Here is a 15,745-nt window from a genome sequence, read left to right as displayed (position 1 = left end):
GAGCAGCCCCAGCGCAGTCAGTCTGCCTGAACAAGTGTTTGCTTTTGTGCACAGGGAAGCTTCAGTGTTGATTTCTAGCATCGGGAGAGCAAAGCGCACATAAAGCCGCCTCCACTGTTCAATCACAGGGTTCTGCAAATGGGAGCAGGCCCGCGGTCTCAATCAGCTAAGTGTAAGCAGGCAGCTGTTGTGCTGTGGATGGAGTGTGCTGTTAATTCTGTAAATATAGCGTCCCTCATGTGTCTGAGAATCACCCACTCAGGCCACATTTAGGCCAGATGAGCAACAGCTTTGGCAACATCTGGCAAACTGGGCGAAACTGTGAACCACTCGACAGAGCAGGGAGGAAATTTGAATGTCCCCTTTGAGAAATCTCATTTTCCTTTTGAAAAGACACGGAACGAGGTTGCCAACCTCACTACAGCGTTTTCAAATGTAAAGGAAAATGAAGCAGCACTTTAAACAAATAGACATTATTGTTACTGTTCATGTTCCAGTTGTAACTCATTTCATTCGAGCCAAACAACAATGACAAAAATAAACGCCGGGCTCTTTCGGAGGCAGCGCAGTATTCAAACTGATGGTTTAGCACTTGTATTGTTCTTTAAAGTTGGAGCAGAGAGGCAACAGCATTCTGGATCCTCTTTTATGGGCTATCAATAATCTTTTTCTGACACATTATTTGCCGGGCTGGAGGAAAATAGGGAGCAGCACGGTCAGTGGTTTGCCACAAAGACTTCTGGGAGCTGGCGAGGGCAGAGTGCGTGGGCGACTCATCCACCCTGGGACTCTGCCAGCATGTCTTTTTGACCATGCTGCTGGAGCACTGCGGGCCAGCAACCGAGCTGCACACAGTCTCTGGGACAAAAAAAAAAAAAAAAACACACAGAAGCAATTAGATGACATGACAGTCATGAAGATGAAGACTGTTTGGCAGAGCACGCCTGGTTCAGTTTTACTCACTACTGTTTAAGGGACATTTTGTGTGATTTGGTGGCTTAATGGCACCACAGCATGAAAGATTTAAATAACTTTTCTCTTTTAGGGAATATCAGTTGTTCTGCCTTACACAAAACCAGATTATTTCTTTATAACCTTCACTTTTATTCCCTTTTCCATTTTTACCCAATGCTGCGATTTCCCCCTTGATGGTCGTGAAGAGTTTCACACCCACATTCCCTCTGAATTCAGCACTGCTAAGGCTTTTGGGGAAATTAAATAACCCGAGGACTGAGCTACTTTAGGAAGGCCAATTAACATATTTGCCTCTAGAGGAAAATATTGCCTAAAGTTGAATGGACGGTAATTTTACGCATGGATTTTTCCATCCTAATTCTCAAAGCTTTGAATAATCCTTAGAATTTGTTTTACAGAACAAGGGGGTTTTAACGTTCTGCACTGAAGCTGAGGTGGTTGAATTTTTAGAGAACTGTGTGTCAAAACAAATAACACCGCTTTTTCAAAGGGTTACACATTCTGCTGTGTTAATTGAACATGACTCAGTGATTTAATCCAGTACAGTCCTCTGTTTGACTGTAATGTACCTTTCCCGGAGCGAGAGCCGCGTTAGGAAAAAGAAATCACATTTGTGATGTTTTATATTCTCGCAGAATATAAAACAATTAAATCCAGTTCCAAGGTTAGAGTACTTTCTCAAACAGAGATCAAAAGTATTATAAAGTTGGGAAAACCCTTATTACTTCTCATTAGTTGGTAACCTGATGCACACTGACAAGTCCAACAGTTGCTGCGGTCAGCTGCTGATGCCTCCAAATGGCCCGGGTCCCTCTGCGAAAGAGGCTGACCAGACGCCGAAGTAGTCCCTGAGTGTAGTCTAGTGTGGCTTAGCGTGAGCCCCATTTGCACTGTCGCTTCAAGACCCAAACCAAAGGGGACTGTTAAAAATGGGCTTAAGTCTCCAACGGCTCGGCTGACATCCACTACTACAGATCATTAAGGCTCCACAGCCTCCCTCCCTCTCTAGCCTCAAACACGCCAGTGGAGTCATTAAAGGCAATGTGTAATTAAAGTTGGAATAAACAAAGGCTTTTCCCCAGGTCTTTTATTTCTCCCCCAGCCATGTGTGTATCTCCCTCTCATTTTCACACATGCTTTCTCTTTCTCTCTCTCTGTGTCTCAGAGAGAGAGAGAGAGAGTTGACACATAAGAGTGGAAATTCTCATTGGCTCCCATGCTGGTGGCAGGCATGGATGAAGGCCCTCAGCCTAATTAGAAAAGTAAATACTCTGAGTAATGCCTAATCCCTGGGAATACAACTGCCATATCTCTTACACATGTGATGTGGAAGGACCCGAAATGCCACTGGGGTGTCTCGTCGAAATATCCTGTGCGGTTCCTCTTTGCACAGCTGTCCACACAGACTCATGCACTTAAGACAGGCTCACTTTCATAGTTAAAATAGAAATTTGTGTCCTAAGTGCCGCAACACAGCTAATGCTAAATATTTAATTCCCGCGGGTGCTAATTATGGTTGAGTACTGGCAACACAGATTCCCTTTTTTCACTCCACATAACAACTGTAAAAGCAATTTAAGCATTTTTCAATTAATTAAACACATAGTCGTCCAGTAACCTCTTGTCATTTTGCCCTCCAGGACCAAAGCTAATTTGTGTAGAATAGAAAAGGGAAAGGGGAAGGGGTGGGGGTGGGTGCTGTTTTCATCATCGCAAAATGCTCCTACAAAGGAATTAAAAGGGAAGACACATCATTTTCATGCGAGTTTAAAAAAGATCACACTCTATCATTCTTTTTTCAAAAACCCTGTAGTATTGTAAGTGTAGTTTTGAATGTTATGAACCAACATATCAGATGACTGTAACCACGAGCAACCAGCCCCCATTATGTTATCAAAGCCGTGTGAGATAGTCCGGCCATGAAGCTAATCCCTGATGTATTTTTAGTCACAACTGACTGATGAAGTGAAATTACTACATCAATGATAAAATGGGGCTCTCTGAAAAGCCTTTACAAGATCTCACAGCAAACCAAGAGAGCTCTTTGAGCTACTGCGAGTCTCAGTACTTGTTCAATAGTGGTGAAGTGCATGACAATTTGGTGGAGATGACTACTAGAGAAGCTAAGATAAGACTACATTATGTGTCTGTAATATGCTGAAATGATCATTTCTGTGTTTCCATTGAGCAAGCTAAAATATGAAAACACCCCCGCTCTAAGTTAACACATCAAAAAGTGAAATAAAAGAACGCAATCTACAGTAATCACATTTTTAATGTGATAAAAAAAATATATATGGACAAATTTAAAGGAAAAAAAAACTTTTGCGGCATATAGGATCAAACCTAATACATTACACAATCTCATATGCATTACCCTCCATTGTGTGGGTGCGCCTTTTCGGGTGCATGTGTGAATTATTAGGAGGGGTAGCGGCACACCCATCCTCTTATAAAGCCCCCTGTCATTGCAAGAGATCAGAAGCGGGCTGTGAAATCCAGCTAATAGTCATTATGGGATCCATGCCCCTGCACACCCTACCTGCTTGCCAAGGCGGCTCCCTCACACTTCATATTTGCATTGTGTCATCTTATCAGCATTCAGCCAGACAGCGGACTGATCACACTGCAGACTGACAGCTGCATCACTAATATCAGTAAATAAGAAAAAGCGAGAGAGAAGGGGGGAGAATTAGATGTCCCACACTCAGCTGAAAAAAAAAAAAAAGCACAAAGACGCCATTAAACGCTACAACCTTTTGGCACTAAAAATAACCAGAAGAATATTATTTTTCTCCTGATCTAAAATTAAAGTCCAAAGTCTTTGTAGATGGCCTTAACATGCGATGCCCCCCTCCTGTTCCGAGTGGCGAGGAAGGGTGAACTATAAGAACTCTGTGTGCTCAGTCACTTCTGGGCCCATGCAGTCAATAAGGCTATTTCTGATCTCCGGATGGCTAGGGTTTCAAAGCCTGTTTAAATGGGCTCCCACAAAGCCGGAAGCATCAACCTCAGTCCTCTCCCTCCCTGTCTTTCTCCCTTTCTCTTTCCTCCTCCACTCTTTCTCTAAATATTGAGAAGGAGCTCAGCTTGCCTGCCCCCTCGGTAAAGAGAAAAGAGAAGGAGGAGGGGAGTGGTGGAGGTGGTGGAGGTGGTGGTGGTAGTGGGGGGGGGGGGGGGGGGGGGTCCTCCTCTTCCACATGCAGGGTGGTGAGGAAAGACAGGGAAGCGCAGGGTCAGGGCTCCCGGTGCTAAGCTGTGAAAGGCAAACGTTTGGCAGAGTAATTACACGCCGCACTGCTCTGGGAGTGATTAGTGATAGTTGTCTGTTCAAAGTGTTTGGAGCTCACAGCCTTTATGGGTTACGCTTGCCTTCCCTTCGCCTAATGTTTAGATTGCATTTGCATCAGGAAGAGAGTTGCATGTGTCAACATAAACAGTGTGCGTACACAGCTCACCAAGTGTGTACTGGCTCGTGTTTCATTGAGGCTTGAAATATGTATTTAATAGAATATCCAGGAACAATTGTTATATTACTGAGGAGCATCTTATCTATTAGAATTTCCTCTTATTATCTATTAATCGTTCAATCTGATGATTGAGTTCGCCTAGTTCATATCATAATTTTGCAATTAAGGGGCCAACGCACTCGAATTCATGAACACATGAAATTTCTTGAAAGCACAAAAAAAAAAAAAGAAAATAAAAAAAAGATTTAATACCTTTCATCTGTATTTTGTAGCAGGCATATTTTGCACTTTTGGATATAATGTCCTCACTTGGCACAACAAAGCACCCCCTCCCCCCACACACACACACACACCCAGGTCAGGTGGCACTGATATGCACTGCAATCAACGTGCTCAGGTGGCGAAGCCCACGCTGCCAGCCTTTGATGTCCTTGCTGTGTTTATGTTTGTTGGACATGCTGTCCCAGCACAGCCTGCAGATATGCCTCCGAGCTGTAAGGTTAGCAGAGTAAGGTGTCCGGTTGTAAAGAACATCCTGACGGAGGGTGTGGCGAGGGTGAGGGGGAGTGAAACAAACAGAACAGGCAGAGGTATACGACCTACTGATGCCAGCATTGTTTGTTTCAACAACAATACTGCAATTAATGAATTAATTTCTCCCTTTTGAGGAATGTAAACACATCTAATTATGCTACTGAGTTAACGAATCAACAGACTGTTTTCTTCTGCGTTCTTTCTTTCTTTTTTTTTTTTTTTTTTTTTTTAAAAACAAGCTCCGGCCTGTTAGCAAATGTTTTTTCTTGAGCTTTGTCCCTGTGAAAGGCTGAGATACACTTGCAATAGATTTTAATCCTATTTATATCTTCTGGAGCCTAGCGAAAATACCTTAACAAATCAGAATAGTGTGTATCAAAGGGATGATAGTTATCATATTTCAACACCTTCTTCCCTTAATCCTAACACAGGGGCCGACTCCGACAGAGGCTAAAGAGTTGGGTGGCAAAGCAGAGTAGAAACAAACAGAGCCGCAGACAGAAAAGGAAATACCTCAGGGACTTTCTGGGATTGGGGTAGAGGTAAGACAGTACCTGTAGTGCAATCCCCTCCAAATCTGCACCAGGTGTCAGGCATTAAGGAGAGCATCTCCGCTTTGGCTTTCCACGTCTGGCTCAATCACCCAGGGCAGTGTGTCAGATGTTGGACAAAATGGATACACTCTCCAAAAAGGAAAAAGACGAGCAGGAGAACCCGGGGCTCAACACAGTACAGGGAAGCTGGTTTCCATTGGCAAAAGTGGAATATGTACCATGTCTAACAAAAAATGTCCCTCTTCCTGTGATAATTTGATTATTTTGCCGTGATTTTTTTATCTCTTTGACATTTAAACATTCAATTACATGTGCAATTAGTCCAGTGAGAATACAGTATATTGAGCAGACCGCAGTGAGATGATAAAATACGGGAAGCAGAGCTGAACACTTTGGATTTTAATGAGTTAAGATAGATTTAGAATATTACACAGTATCCTTTTGAGATTTCCAGTTAACTACAAAGAAAACTGAGCCCTGCCTATTCCCTGTGTGATAGTACAAAGCATATACTATAGAATGCCTAGCTTGATATGAATCTCAATCATAGAGAGATAGTATAAACTGAACACCTGGCACTCTAAGTCCATCTCTGGACGTTTGCATGTGCATGTCCTGAAAAACAAAACAGTGGCAGTGGAATACTTTGAAACCCAGAGAGCAAAAAAAGGGAGCATAGAGTCATGTAGACGTTGTTGTTGCCACAGATTATACATGACACACCGAATAAAAGAGGCTAATTGTGAGATGTTTAAATGTATTAGAGGCATGGGAGAGGAAACTTAATACCTCGGCGCTGGGAGATGGAGAAAGCAACTGGGCATGTGCGGAATGCGGAGTGGCAGGAAGAAAGTGGCAATCTAAAATTCTAATGCTGAGGATGTTTCCCATTCTGTGTTTATGAAACATGGCTGCTGGGACTACAAAGGTAAGGGGATACAGCATCAAAGTCTGCCCTGACGAAAACAAAAAAGCAACAATGCTGCAGTGGAATGCACAACAGAACATAATACTCCACCTCCTCCTTCTCCTCTCCCCTAAGCAGTCTCATTTGATTACAGTGTAGCAGGCCCCAAATCAACCCCTTAGTCCCATTCCTCACTCCCCGCTGGTGCTGTGAGTAGGAGGTAGAACACAACTTGCCAAAGTGGCCGGGGAGCAGAGGAGGTGATGTTGTGGAGGAGAATATCTCATTTAAGCAACAAAAGAACATGGGAATAGGTGAGCCGAGGTGTCCGCGGCAGGGGTTTGGAAAACGCTTGCTGTCCCCGTTCGTGGCGTCTGAGGCAGAGACTGCATGTCTGATGACGGCACGGCACCATATCGTTTACAGGCTCCCCCAGCAGAAGCCCCTAGCATGTCCGTCTCCAGCCACAGAGTTCGCCCTCTACTTAAGGCAACAAGAGTCAGGCTCAGCATTACAAGCCTATTAAAAGATACTTTTAATTATGCCCTGCTCTCCCGGGATCACTTCTTCCATGAACTCTGTGTTTCTCTGGCATGTGCACTTAGAAATGGCACAACCAGAAGCACGTGTTATTTTCTCCCTCCAATTAAAGGGCATGTTGACAGATTAAGGCTGCTTCTGGTTTGTGCTCCACTAACGCATTTAGGAAAGATGATGAACATGGAGGAAAGGGGAGGGGGGGTTTCAGAATGAGAGATAGAGAGAGAGAGAGAGAGAGAGTGGTTAATGGAAAGAGAAACCAAAAAAAAAAAAAACATGCACATGAGCCCTGAGGGATTAATGTGTTTACATTACCTGGGCTGTGATCTATCACCAACCTCGTCAACTTCTATTATGCATCACATACATAAGCAACCAGGAGCCCCTGCAACTCACTCATACTATTTCAATTGGATTAAGTCAGTGCAAATATCTGGGGCACAGCTCCCACACTGTGGTTTTAGCATTCTGGTAGTCATTTGATTTGTATGTTGTATCACTTTACCTTCATGAAGGCACTGCAGGAGAACCTCCCACACCCCTCAGGAGCATTTAAGTAGTATGGGATTTACATGATTAACATATGGCATCTGTACAGCCTTCAGAACAAACACGCTAGGTAGCCATAGGTACGGCTACACGACACTCAGCTCATGAATCACAATATACAGACACACACCAGCGAGAGGAATCAGGGAATGTTGAGTATGTGCATTTACCATCTGTGATATTCACTAACATGAGGTTTGTGTTGTCCCAGCTGTAGCAGCAGGCCCGCATGGTGGGAAAAACACTCAGGTGGAGAGGTCTGGATTTGTGTCAGCATAGATGCTGACAGCGGAGTCTGCATCCAGGCCCCTGGAAGAGCTCATATTCACACTCAGGCTTCATTATATCCAATCAATATTCGTTTAGTCACTGAGCCTATTGACTCATTTTTGAAATAATATTACAGGTCATTTGTCTTGTCACAGAGTGGGGTGAATTATCCCTTTTATACCCTCCCCCATTAGAAAACGGATGGCAAAGGGGCGAATCTGGATACGACCTATAGATACAACTGTAAATAAATATTTTTTGATAAAAAACTGAAAAAAAATCAATGAGCACTTCCTGTGATCCATCTCGGGGAAAAAAAATCAATCACCATCTGTGCAGCTGGCAGTGTGGTGCAGGAGGACAGCGTGGAGGCAAGAGAAGTGTGCAATCTTTGCCTGATACCTCTCATTTTGGAATCGCTGCTCATAATAGGATCATCATTTCATCACTTAGCCGATCCAGAACCCTGCCATTCAGCCTCGCGGGGATCATGCGGAGTGAGGAAATGGGGAAGCACACAGGGCCAATCAGGAGTAAACACACCAACACACACACACACACACACACTCTCTCTCTCTCAGTCTATACATCTTCATTCAGGTCAATAAAAAGAAAAAGAGACAACAAGAACAGAAAAGAGACAAAAAATAACAGACTCTCTCTCTCTTCTGAAAGCCACAGGCCTTCATGTCAACTGTCTGATTTTAAGAGTTCAATTAAATATTGTGATGGTTGTAGTATTTACTAAGTACAGCAGAAAACCTCTCTGTGCAAACTGTGACAGAAATGTAGCAGCAACTATCTAAAAAGAAAATAAAGTGAATTTAATTAGTGACACATAAAAGTTTGATCTGCAAGTGTGTGTGTGTGTGTGTGTGTGTGTGTGTGTTCATTTTGCTGACTGCTTGGTGACATAAGGAGATTTCTTCAACATCGGTTGGAACAGATTCAAAGCAAAGACAAAAAGTAGATAATTATTTTAATGCATTTAGAAAAAAAAATATATAACAACTTTGTAACAGTGATGAGAGCTATAAACAAAACAAGCAAAAAAAAAAGGTGCAGTAACAACTCATTTCTGTAACATTTGAAATCACATAAACAAAACGTCACTGCAGTTAAAAGAATGACTTCAGTAACAGTGAGCTGATCATAGCTGTATCGCTGATGCCAGTTGTTTAGTCAAGTCGCATAGTACACATATGTTTAATCATTTAATAAGCCCCCCCTCCTCGAAAAAAAAAATGCAAGGTCAAAAATAAATTACATCCATTATTTGCAGCAGATCTCCCCAAAGCATTCGGAGCGAAAACTGTTTTGAATTTCAATTGGCTTCCAAGTGGCAAAAGCCCTCAGCTAATACATCAAAGAAAAATTGGTGTCAACTAATCGGTTTAGGACACAGATTTAAAATGGTTAAAAAAAAATCCCATGAATACTTCAAGCATTTTTTTCTGAATACCACTAAAGGCTTTGGGAGCAGTGCGGCTGACCTTGCGCGCTCCAGAAACCTGTCCGCCACTCGACATTAACTGACTGTTTAACTCACCCAGCCACGCAATTAGTCCGCCACAACGCATAATGTTGTGTAATAATAGCCTCTATATCCAATTTAGATTACACTTGCTCCCTCAGGCATTTTAAGTGGCGTGCATCATCTTTCATGCACTTCTTCTTTGCCACGTAAAGGCGCGTTTTCATGCGTCAAAGCCGAGGTCGTCCTCTCAAGGGAAGAAGAAAAAAATAAATAAAAACACAAAAGCGATAACGAAGAGCAGGCGACAAAGTTGGAAGTTGTCAAAACACCACACATGGGGAGTTAGGTACGAATCAGCACTCTGCGAAGACGCCCCCGCGTTTAGGCATCTAAAAACACACATTTCCAATAATAAAGAAGAAAAGAAAAAAAAAAAAAAAGCGCAAATGCGCAAATCTATACTCACCTACACCTCCTCCTTTATCGGTGCGGTGCTGAGAGGTGGCAGCAGTTGCCACAACCTACTCCTATTATAGGCTCCGTGATCTCAAATTATGGGTCCTCCTCCTACTTAGGAAGAGAGCAACTCTGAACCAAAACGCATTAAGGAGGACACATGAGACGGAGCCCTTTTCATGCCAGGCTCCTTCCTCTGTTAAGTCTGTCAGCATCTGTTAAGCAACAAATTAAAAACAACAACAACAACAACAGGCTGGTAACAAACACGGTGTCCTTAATGCTCCGTGTAGTTTGGTAACTTTGCGCACACATATTCTACACTGTGGACGTTTCCCTCAAATATTATTTGCGGATCTGGTGCAGATGAGAGGAATAAACACGTGTTTAGTGAAATAGCTCTATTATTCCGTGTGTCCAGCTTTATCTGCAGCAGCCGTGGTGACTGTCACATGCGGCGGCTCAGTGGGTCGCTGCTCTCGGCTCCTGCTTTTGAGAAACCTTCCGGTCATTAGTTGATTGTCTCGACACCACAGAAGCCCGTGAAACAAGGTCTCATCATATCACCGTGTTCTGATGAGGCCATACTGTAGGGTCGCTTTGCGCCCCCCCCCCCCTACCCCAAAACCTTTTTTTTTTTTTAAGTCTGCGTCGACTCCCACTGTACCAGCGTCATCATGCTGTGTCCTCTGGAGGTTTTCAGAGCGTTAAAAAAAAAAAAGAAAACACGTGACAGTGTGTGCACACACTCTTTAGCAGCGCCTACAGCGATCCCTTTCGGCTTATCTGAGACTTGAACTGGAAAAGTTCAAGTCAATCATCGAAATGAAAATGGCTTTCAGGTGTCGGACACCAATAATAATTACAGTAATATCCTAGTAACGTTTTCAAAACACGTTATCCGAAATCTGTGAAAGATAATAATAGGCTACGTGTCAATAATAATAATAGCTAATAATAATAGCTAATAATAATAATAATAATAATAATAATAATTGGCCATTGTCTTTTGGCCACCATGGCATCTTAAATAAATTTCAGTTATCTCAGTTTCCCACTTAGAAATGTATCTGCAGTGATGAAATGAGATTACATCCAGTGGTCCAGTGGATTTGGTTTAGTTGGCACTAATCTGCCCTGGCTTGACGGTTTATGACTTTCTGAGAGCTTGTATCTGACTGGTTTATTCCAGGATCTCTTGCAAAAACTATTTAACGGCCGCCACAGTAAATCGTTCAAACACAACCGAGGGCGCACACGACACACACACACACACACACACACACACACACACACACACACACACACACACACACACACACGTCTCCAATCACGACATGCAGAATTTCACTGAGCAAAAAGTTTGTTTTAAATAAAAGAAGAATTCTGCCAGAGCTGCTCGGTCAGTAGGCTACTGTTTGTTAGTTTTCAGCTGTCATATACATGTGTATATCTTACCAATGCAACATTAGTCTGGCGACGTGCACAATAGCGGTAATCCATAAGAAACTCCCATTGCGGATTTTACCACAAGGCGCGCTGAGATGACGGTCTGTTAATAACGCACATATTTCAAATGACGACTTTTTTACGCACGAAGAAAGAGAAAATAGCAGAAAGAGAATACAGCAGTGGAGCGCCTTTTAATTCCTGCCGGTATCTTGCGAAGCCCGCATCCTGGCACACACCAGCCGATTTGTTATTGATCAAGTGTGAAAGTGACGGCTTCAGTATTTGGAAAAGAAGAAGAAAGTTGGGAGTTGACAGACGCGCATGACGTCGCCATCCAAAAGGGGGCTGCCAGGCGCACTTGAGACTTACTGTTAAAGAGGAAAAATAGAGAAATAGAGAATGTGGATTGTTAGTTAACGCGAGAGAAATGAGGGGGGAGAGAGAGAGAGAGAGAGAGAGAGAGAGAGAGAGAGAGCGAGCATGGTTTTGGGCAGGGCTGTGGTTACCCAGCATAAGCTTTCCTTTTCCTTCGCTGACTACACCCCGAGAGGAGGAGCGTAGTGTGCAGCGTAGTAGGCGTCAGGATCCTCAATTTCCAACTTAGCATCTTGGCAGGACATTTTCCCAAGCAAAGCCCCCGTCCGACGGGTAAAAAAAAAAAACTTCTGCACGAGCATGAGAGCGACCGTGCAACTCAGATAAGGGAGCAACAGAGAGGCTGAGCGAGACAAAACATCCGACGGACAGTTGCTGGCAGAGAGCGAAATAACCCCTCCGACATCTCCAAATCTTCTCATTTCAGTCACTTTGACTTTCTGCCTTCACCGTTGTCATTTAGAAGGCGGGACGCGGTCTGCAGTGCGCGGCTCTATGCGCTCCGAGAGCAGCGCATGAGAAAATAAACGGGGGGGAAAGTGCGCAAGTTAAGTGGCTCCTACTCTCCGGGCTCCAGCATGGCGTATCCTCAGGGCTATTTGTACCAGCCGTCCGCTTCTTTAGCCCTCTACTCGTGCCCTGCGTACAGCACCAGCGTTATATCGGGACCCAGAACTGAGGAACTTGGGAGATCCTCTTCGGGATCAGCGTTTGCGCCCTATGCCGGATCTACCGCGTTCACCAGCGCCTCGCCAGGCTACAACTCCCACTTACCATACAGTGCGGACGCGGCGGCAGCTGCCACATTCACCTCGTACGTGGTGAGTAAACTCAAGGTGATTAATCAATTTAATAACAAGTAAAACGCGAAGGAATTAACTCGTTAAAGCCTGAATATTAGAAGCCATAGGCGTTAAGAAGAAATGTGCCACGCCGAAGACTGCGTGGATGTAAAAATGACTGAAAACCAGGTTCTGGAAACGTTGATGAAGTAATTTAACAAAGTAGTGAACGATCATCTGTCCCTTGAATAGACACTAGTTTTATAGGAAAGACAGAGAGCAGCGTCTGCCGAGGCTCGTCCGCTCAACACTGAGTGCAACGCGCCGCCTGACGCCAATTTGATCCGTATTTATGAATTATCACCGCTTCAGCTTGATAGTTGTAAAAAACTAAATGTCGCAACGTTTGACAGAAGGTCAGAAGATTATTCTTGTTTACTTTTTGTTGTATTTTTCAGTGAGAGTTCTCATGGCAACAACAGTGATTCACACAGACTGGATGTGCAGGCCTAGTTACTGCGAAAACTGATCCCAGTAGAAAAGAAAAAAGAGACAGATTGTGAGGCCCGTCATGCATAATGTCAGCACGTTATTATGATAGGAAATGAAGCTTTTTATTAACGGCAGGAATAATGTGTGCTGTCTGCACCCAACATGCAAATAATAATAATAGCTCTGTATCTAAAATCTACAGAAGCGCAGCATCAGATTCCAAATAGTCCGAACACAGCCTCTAAACATTAACTTCAAACTTCAACCACTGGATTAAAGCCAGTGTATTGCTGTATTAGTGTGTGTGTGTGTGTGTGTGTGTGTGTGTGTGTGTGTGTGAGAGAGAGAGAGAGAGAGGGAGCGTGTGTTTGTGTGCGCGCACATGTCCATGCGTGTGCGCATGTGTGTGTGTGTGTGTCTGAGTTTTTTTAAACTGTTTTTGAAGCGCTATAGAAAAACTGACCCAACTTTTTCACTTCATGTTATTTTGTTTTTTTCCTTTGTTGTTTTTTTTTTTTTAGAGCTCTCCCTACGACCACACTACGGGTATGGCCGGCTCAATAGGATACCACCCTTACGCAGCACCCCTGGGCACCTACCCTTACGGTGATCCAGCATACCGTAAAAACGCAACCCGGGACGCAACTGCCACCCTGAAGGCCTGGCTCAACGAGCACCGCAAAAACCCCTACCCCACCAAGGGGGAGAAGATCATGCTGGCCATCATCACCAAAATGACCCTCACCCAGGTGTCCACCTGGTTCGCCAACGCCAGGAGGAGGTTAAAGAAGGAGAACAAGATGACCTGGACCCCCCGGAACCGGAGCGAGGACGAGGAGGAGGACGAGAATATTGATCTGGAGAAAAACGACGACGACGAGCCAAACAAGCCCACAGACAAGGGAGACTCCACAGACACAGAAGCAGGTCGGTGGTGCAGGGGGGGAAAAAAAAAATCATCAATTTTTCATCGCAGTCGTTTTCACTCAGGGTGCAAAATTGATTGCTGGTTAATGGTGGTATATTATTTATAATGGGACAATTGCTTTAAATAATAATCACCTTGAACTCCCCTCGTTTGACTTCTCAGGGGCTGGAATTGCTGGTGACGCAAAGTGTTTAGCAGTCAATTTATCTTTAACTGCATAATAAGGATACAGCTGCGCCGGCAGCCCTGAAAATAAAACGCCTTTGTATGATCGTCGTATCCCAGTTTTGAACAGCTGAACAGATGAATTGTTGTTATCATAACTGTTGGTGCGATGTGGTAACGTTAAATACCGAAAATATCATTACAAATGAGTCCAGATAATCCATGTTCTGGCTTTAATTTGTGTCACTTCACGCTCTTTCGTAATTGTAGGGGCAGGGTTCATCCACCTTTTTTTTTTTTTAAGCTGGCACACATCTTTATGAGGACAATTTATTGTACACACACTAGCTGTTTTAAAGGAAACGTGCATAAGTAGCCCAATTACTTTAATATATCCGATTTCATTTTGTGTTGCTGCTCACCTAAAAACACGTGACGCAGCGTTACAAGCGTTTCAATGCTGCGCTTATTTGATACTAAGTCTGTTCTTTATTTGTGATTTAGATCATAAACTGCTGAACCCAGGGGACATAGGCTGCGACAGATTTAAAGAGGAGAACCATGGGAAAGACACGGATCCCCTTCTGAGCGACTCGGAATTAAAAGAACAGGAGGAGCGGACTGCAGAGCTGCTGCCGGATTCTGCAAAACCAACCACGTCGTCTCCCTCGGCGGTGCCCCGGGGGAACCAGGCTGTTGCGCAACAAGACAAGCCGTCAGATTTGAGCCATGCACCGGGTACGGTGACCAGCAACGTGACCTCCGTTATCCACTCGCCCCCTTCGGCCCCTAAACCCAAACTCTGGTCCCTAGCGGAGATTGCCACGTCTTCAGACAGGTGTAAGGGCAGCGGCGAGGCGCCTCAAGCTTGTCCTGGTTTGGGTCAGAGCGCAGTAATGGCCACCAACGCGTCTCCATCGCGGTCCTCCCCTCAGTGCCCGCTCCCCAACAGCACGGTCCTATCCAGGTCTCTGTACTACACATCCCCTTTCTACCCCGGCTACACGAACTATGGTGGCAGTTTTGGACACCTTCACAGTAACCACGGCTCAGTAACCACGGGCTCTACGGCACATTTCAATGGATTAAACCAGACTGTGTTAAATAGAGCAGAGGCTTTGGTAAGAGAGAGCCAGAAAGTCAGAGGCCAAACGCAGGTAGATCTTTGTAAAGACTCCCCTTATGAACTAAAGAAAGGTATGTCAAACATTTAATACCTGATCATTTTCCATTCACTGCGGACTTTTATTTATTTTTTGTGGTTGCATTAAAAGAAAAAAAAAAAGAAGAAGAAAAGAAACAATGATGAAACCAATTCTGAGAACAGTTATTTTCCGAGTAAATGCTTATCCTGAAATTTTTAGTTTCTGAATGGTTAATCCTAAAATGTAATAAGAATGGTCTTAATCGCTGCAGCCGCCTGAGTCTATTTGTATTGAAGACTAACATGTATATTTAATGTAGCATTTTTGTATTTAAAATGGACAACACACTATCTTTGAAGTAAATTATGGAAAAAAAATATACCTATATATTTGTGCAGCGATTATTTTTGGTGAGCACTTTGAATTGTCTGCTATGTGTCTTCCGTTCTTCAAGGGTAACCCTATACGAAGTATTAATTCAATTTTGCACCGTGACAGATGTTTCAATGGTAATTATATTTTCCAAATATGGCAGTGAAAGAAAAGGCCTCAGCAAAAGCATGTTGAACCTCTAAAGAATAAAAAAAAAGGGTCCAGATTCGTTTTGGTTGGTGCACACATTCATAGTTGTTTTTTTTTTTTTTTATGAATGAAAAATGATGGAATCAACATGA

The 15,745-nt window shown here is 43.7% G+C and overlaps 1 protein-coding gene across 1 annotated transcript; it reads left to right on the top strand.

The window, feature by feature from the left end:
* The first annotated feature begins 11,752 nt into the window (after window positions 1-11,752).
* Window positions 11,753-15,435, top strand: irx5a (iroquois homeobox 5a). Its single transcript, XM_026377738.1, has 3 exons — window positions 11,753-12,380; window positions 13,355-13,760; window positions 14,431-15,435. Exons 1-3 carry the CDS (start codon window positions 12,138-12,140, stop codon window positions 15,138-15,140), a joined length of 1,359 nt encoding a protein of 452 aa, XP_026233523.1. The 5' UTR covers window positions 11,753-12,137; the 3' UTR covers window positions 15,141-15,435.
* Window positions 15,436-15,745: the final 310 nt, after the last annotated feature.

This window comes from Anabas testudineus, chromosome 3 (genome assembly GCF_900324465.2).
Source record: "Anabas testudineus chromosome 3, fAnaTes1.2, whole genome shotgun sequence".
In the NCBI taxonomy this organism is placed as follows: Eukaryota; Metazoa; Chordata; class Actinopteri; order Anabantiformes; family Anabantidae; genus Anabas; species Anabas testudineus.
The sequence above is the reverse complement of the archived record's forward strand: the minus strand, read 5'-3'. Positions and strand labels throughout refer to the sequence as shown.

Bases quoted from the DNA above. Each gene is read 5' to 3' on its own strand.
- irx5a (XM_026377738.1), top strand. From the start codon at position 12,138: ATGGCGTATCCTCAGGGCTATTTGTACCAGCCGTCCGCTTCTTTAGCC. The intron at 12,381-13,354 runs GTGAGTAAACTC...TTTTTTTTTTAG, and splicing joins CCACATTCACCTCGTACGTG to AGCTCTCCCTACGACCACAC. The intron at 13,761-14,430 runs GTCGGTGGTGCA...TTTGTGATTTAG, and splicing joins CTCCACAGACACAGAAGCAG to ATCATAAACTGCTGAACCCA.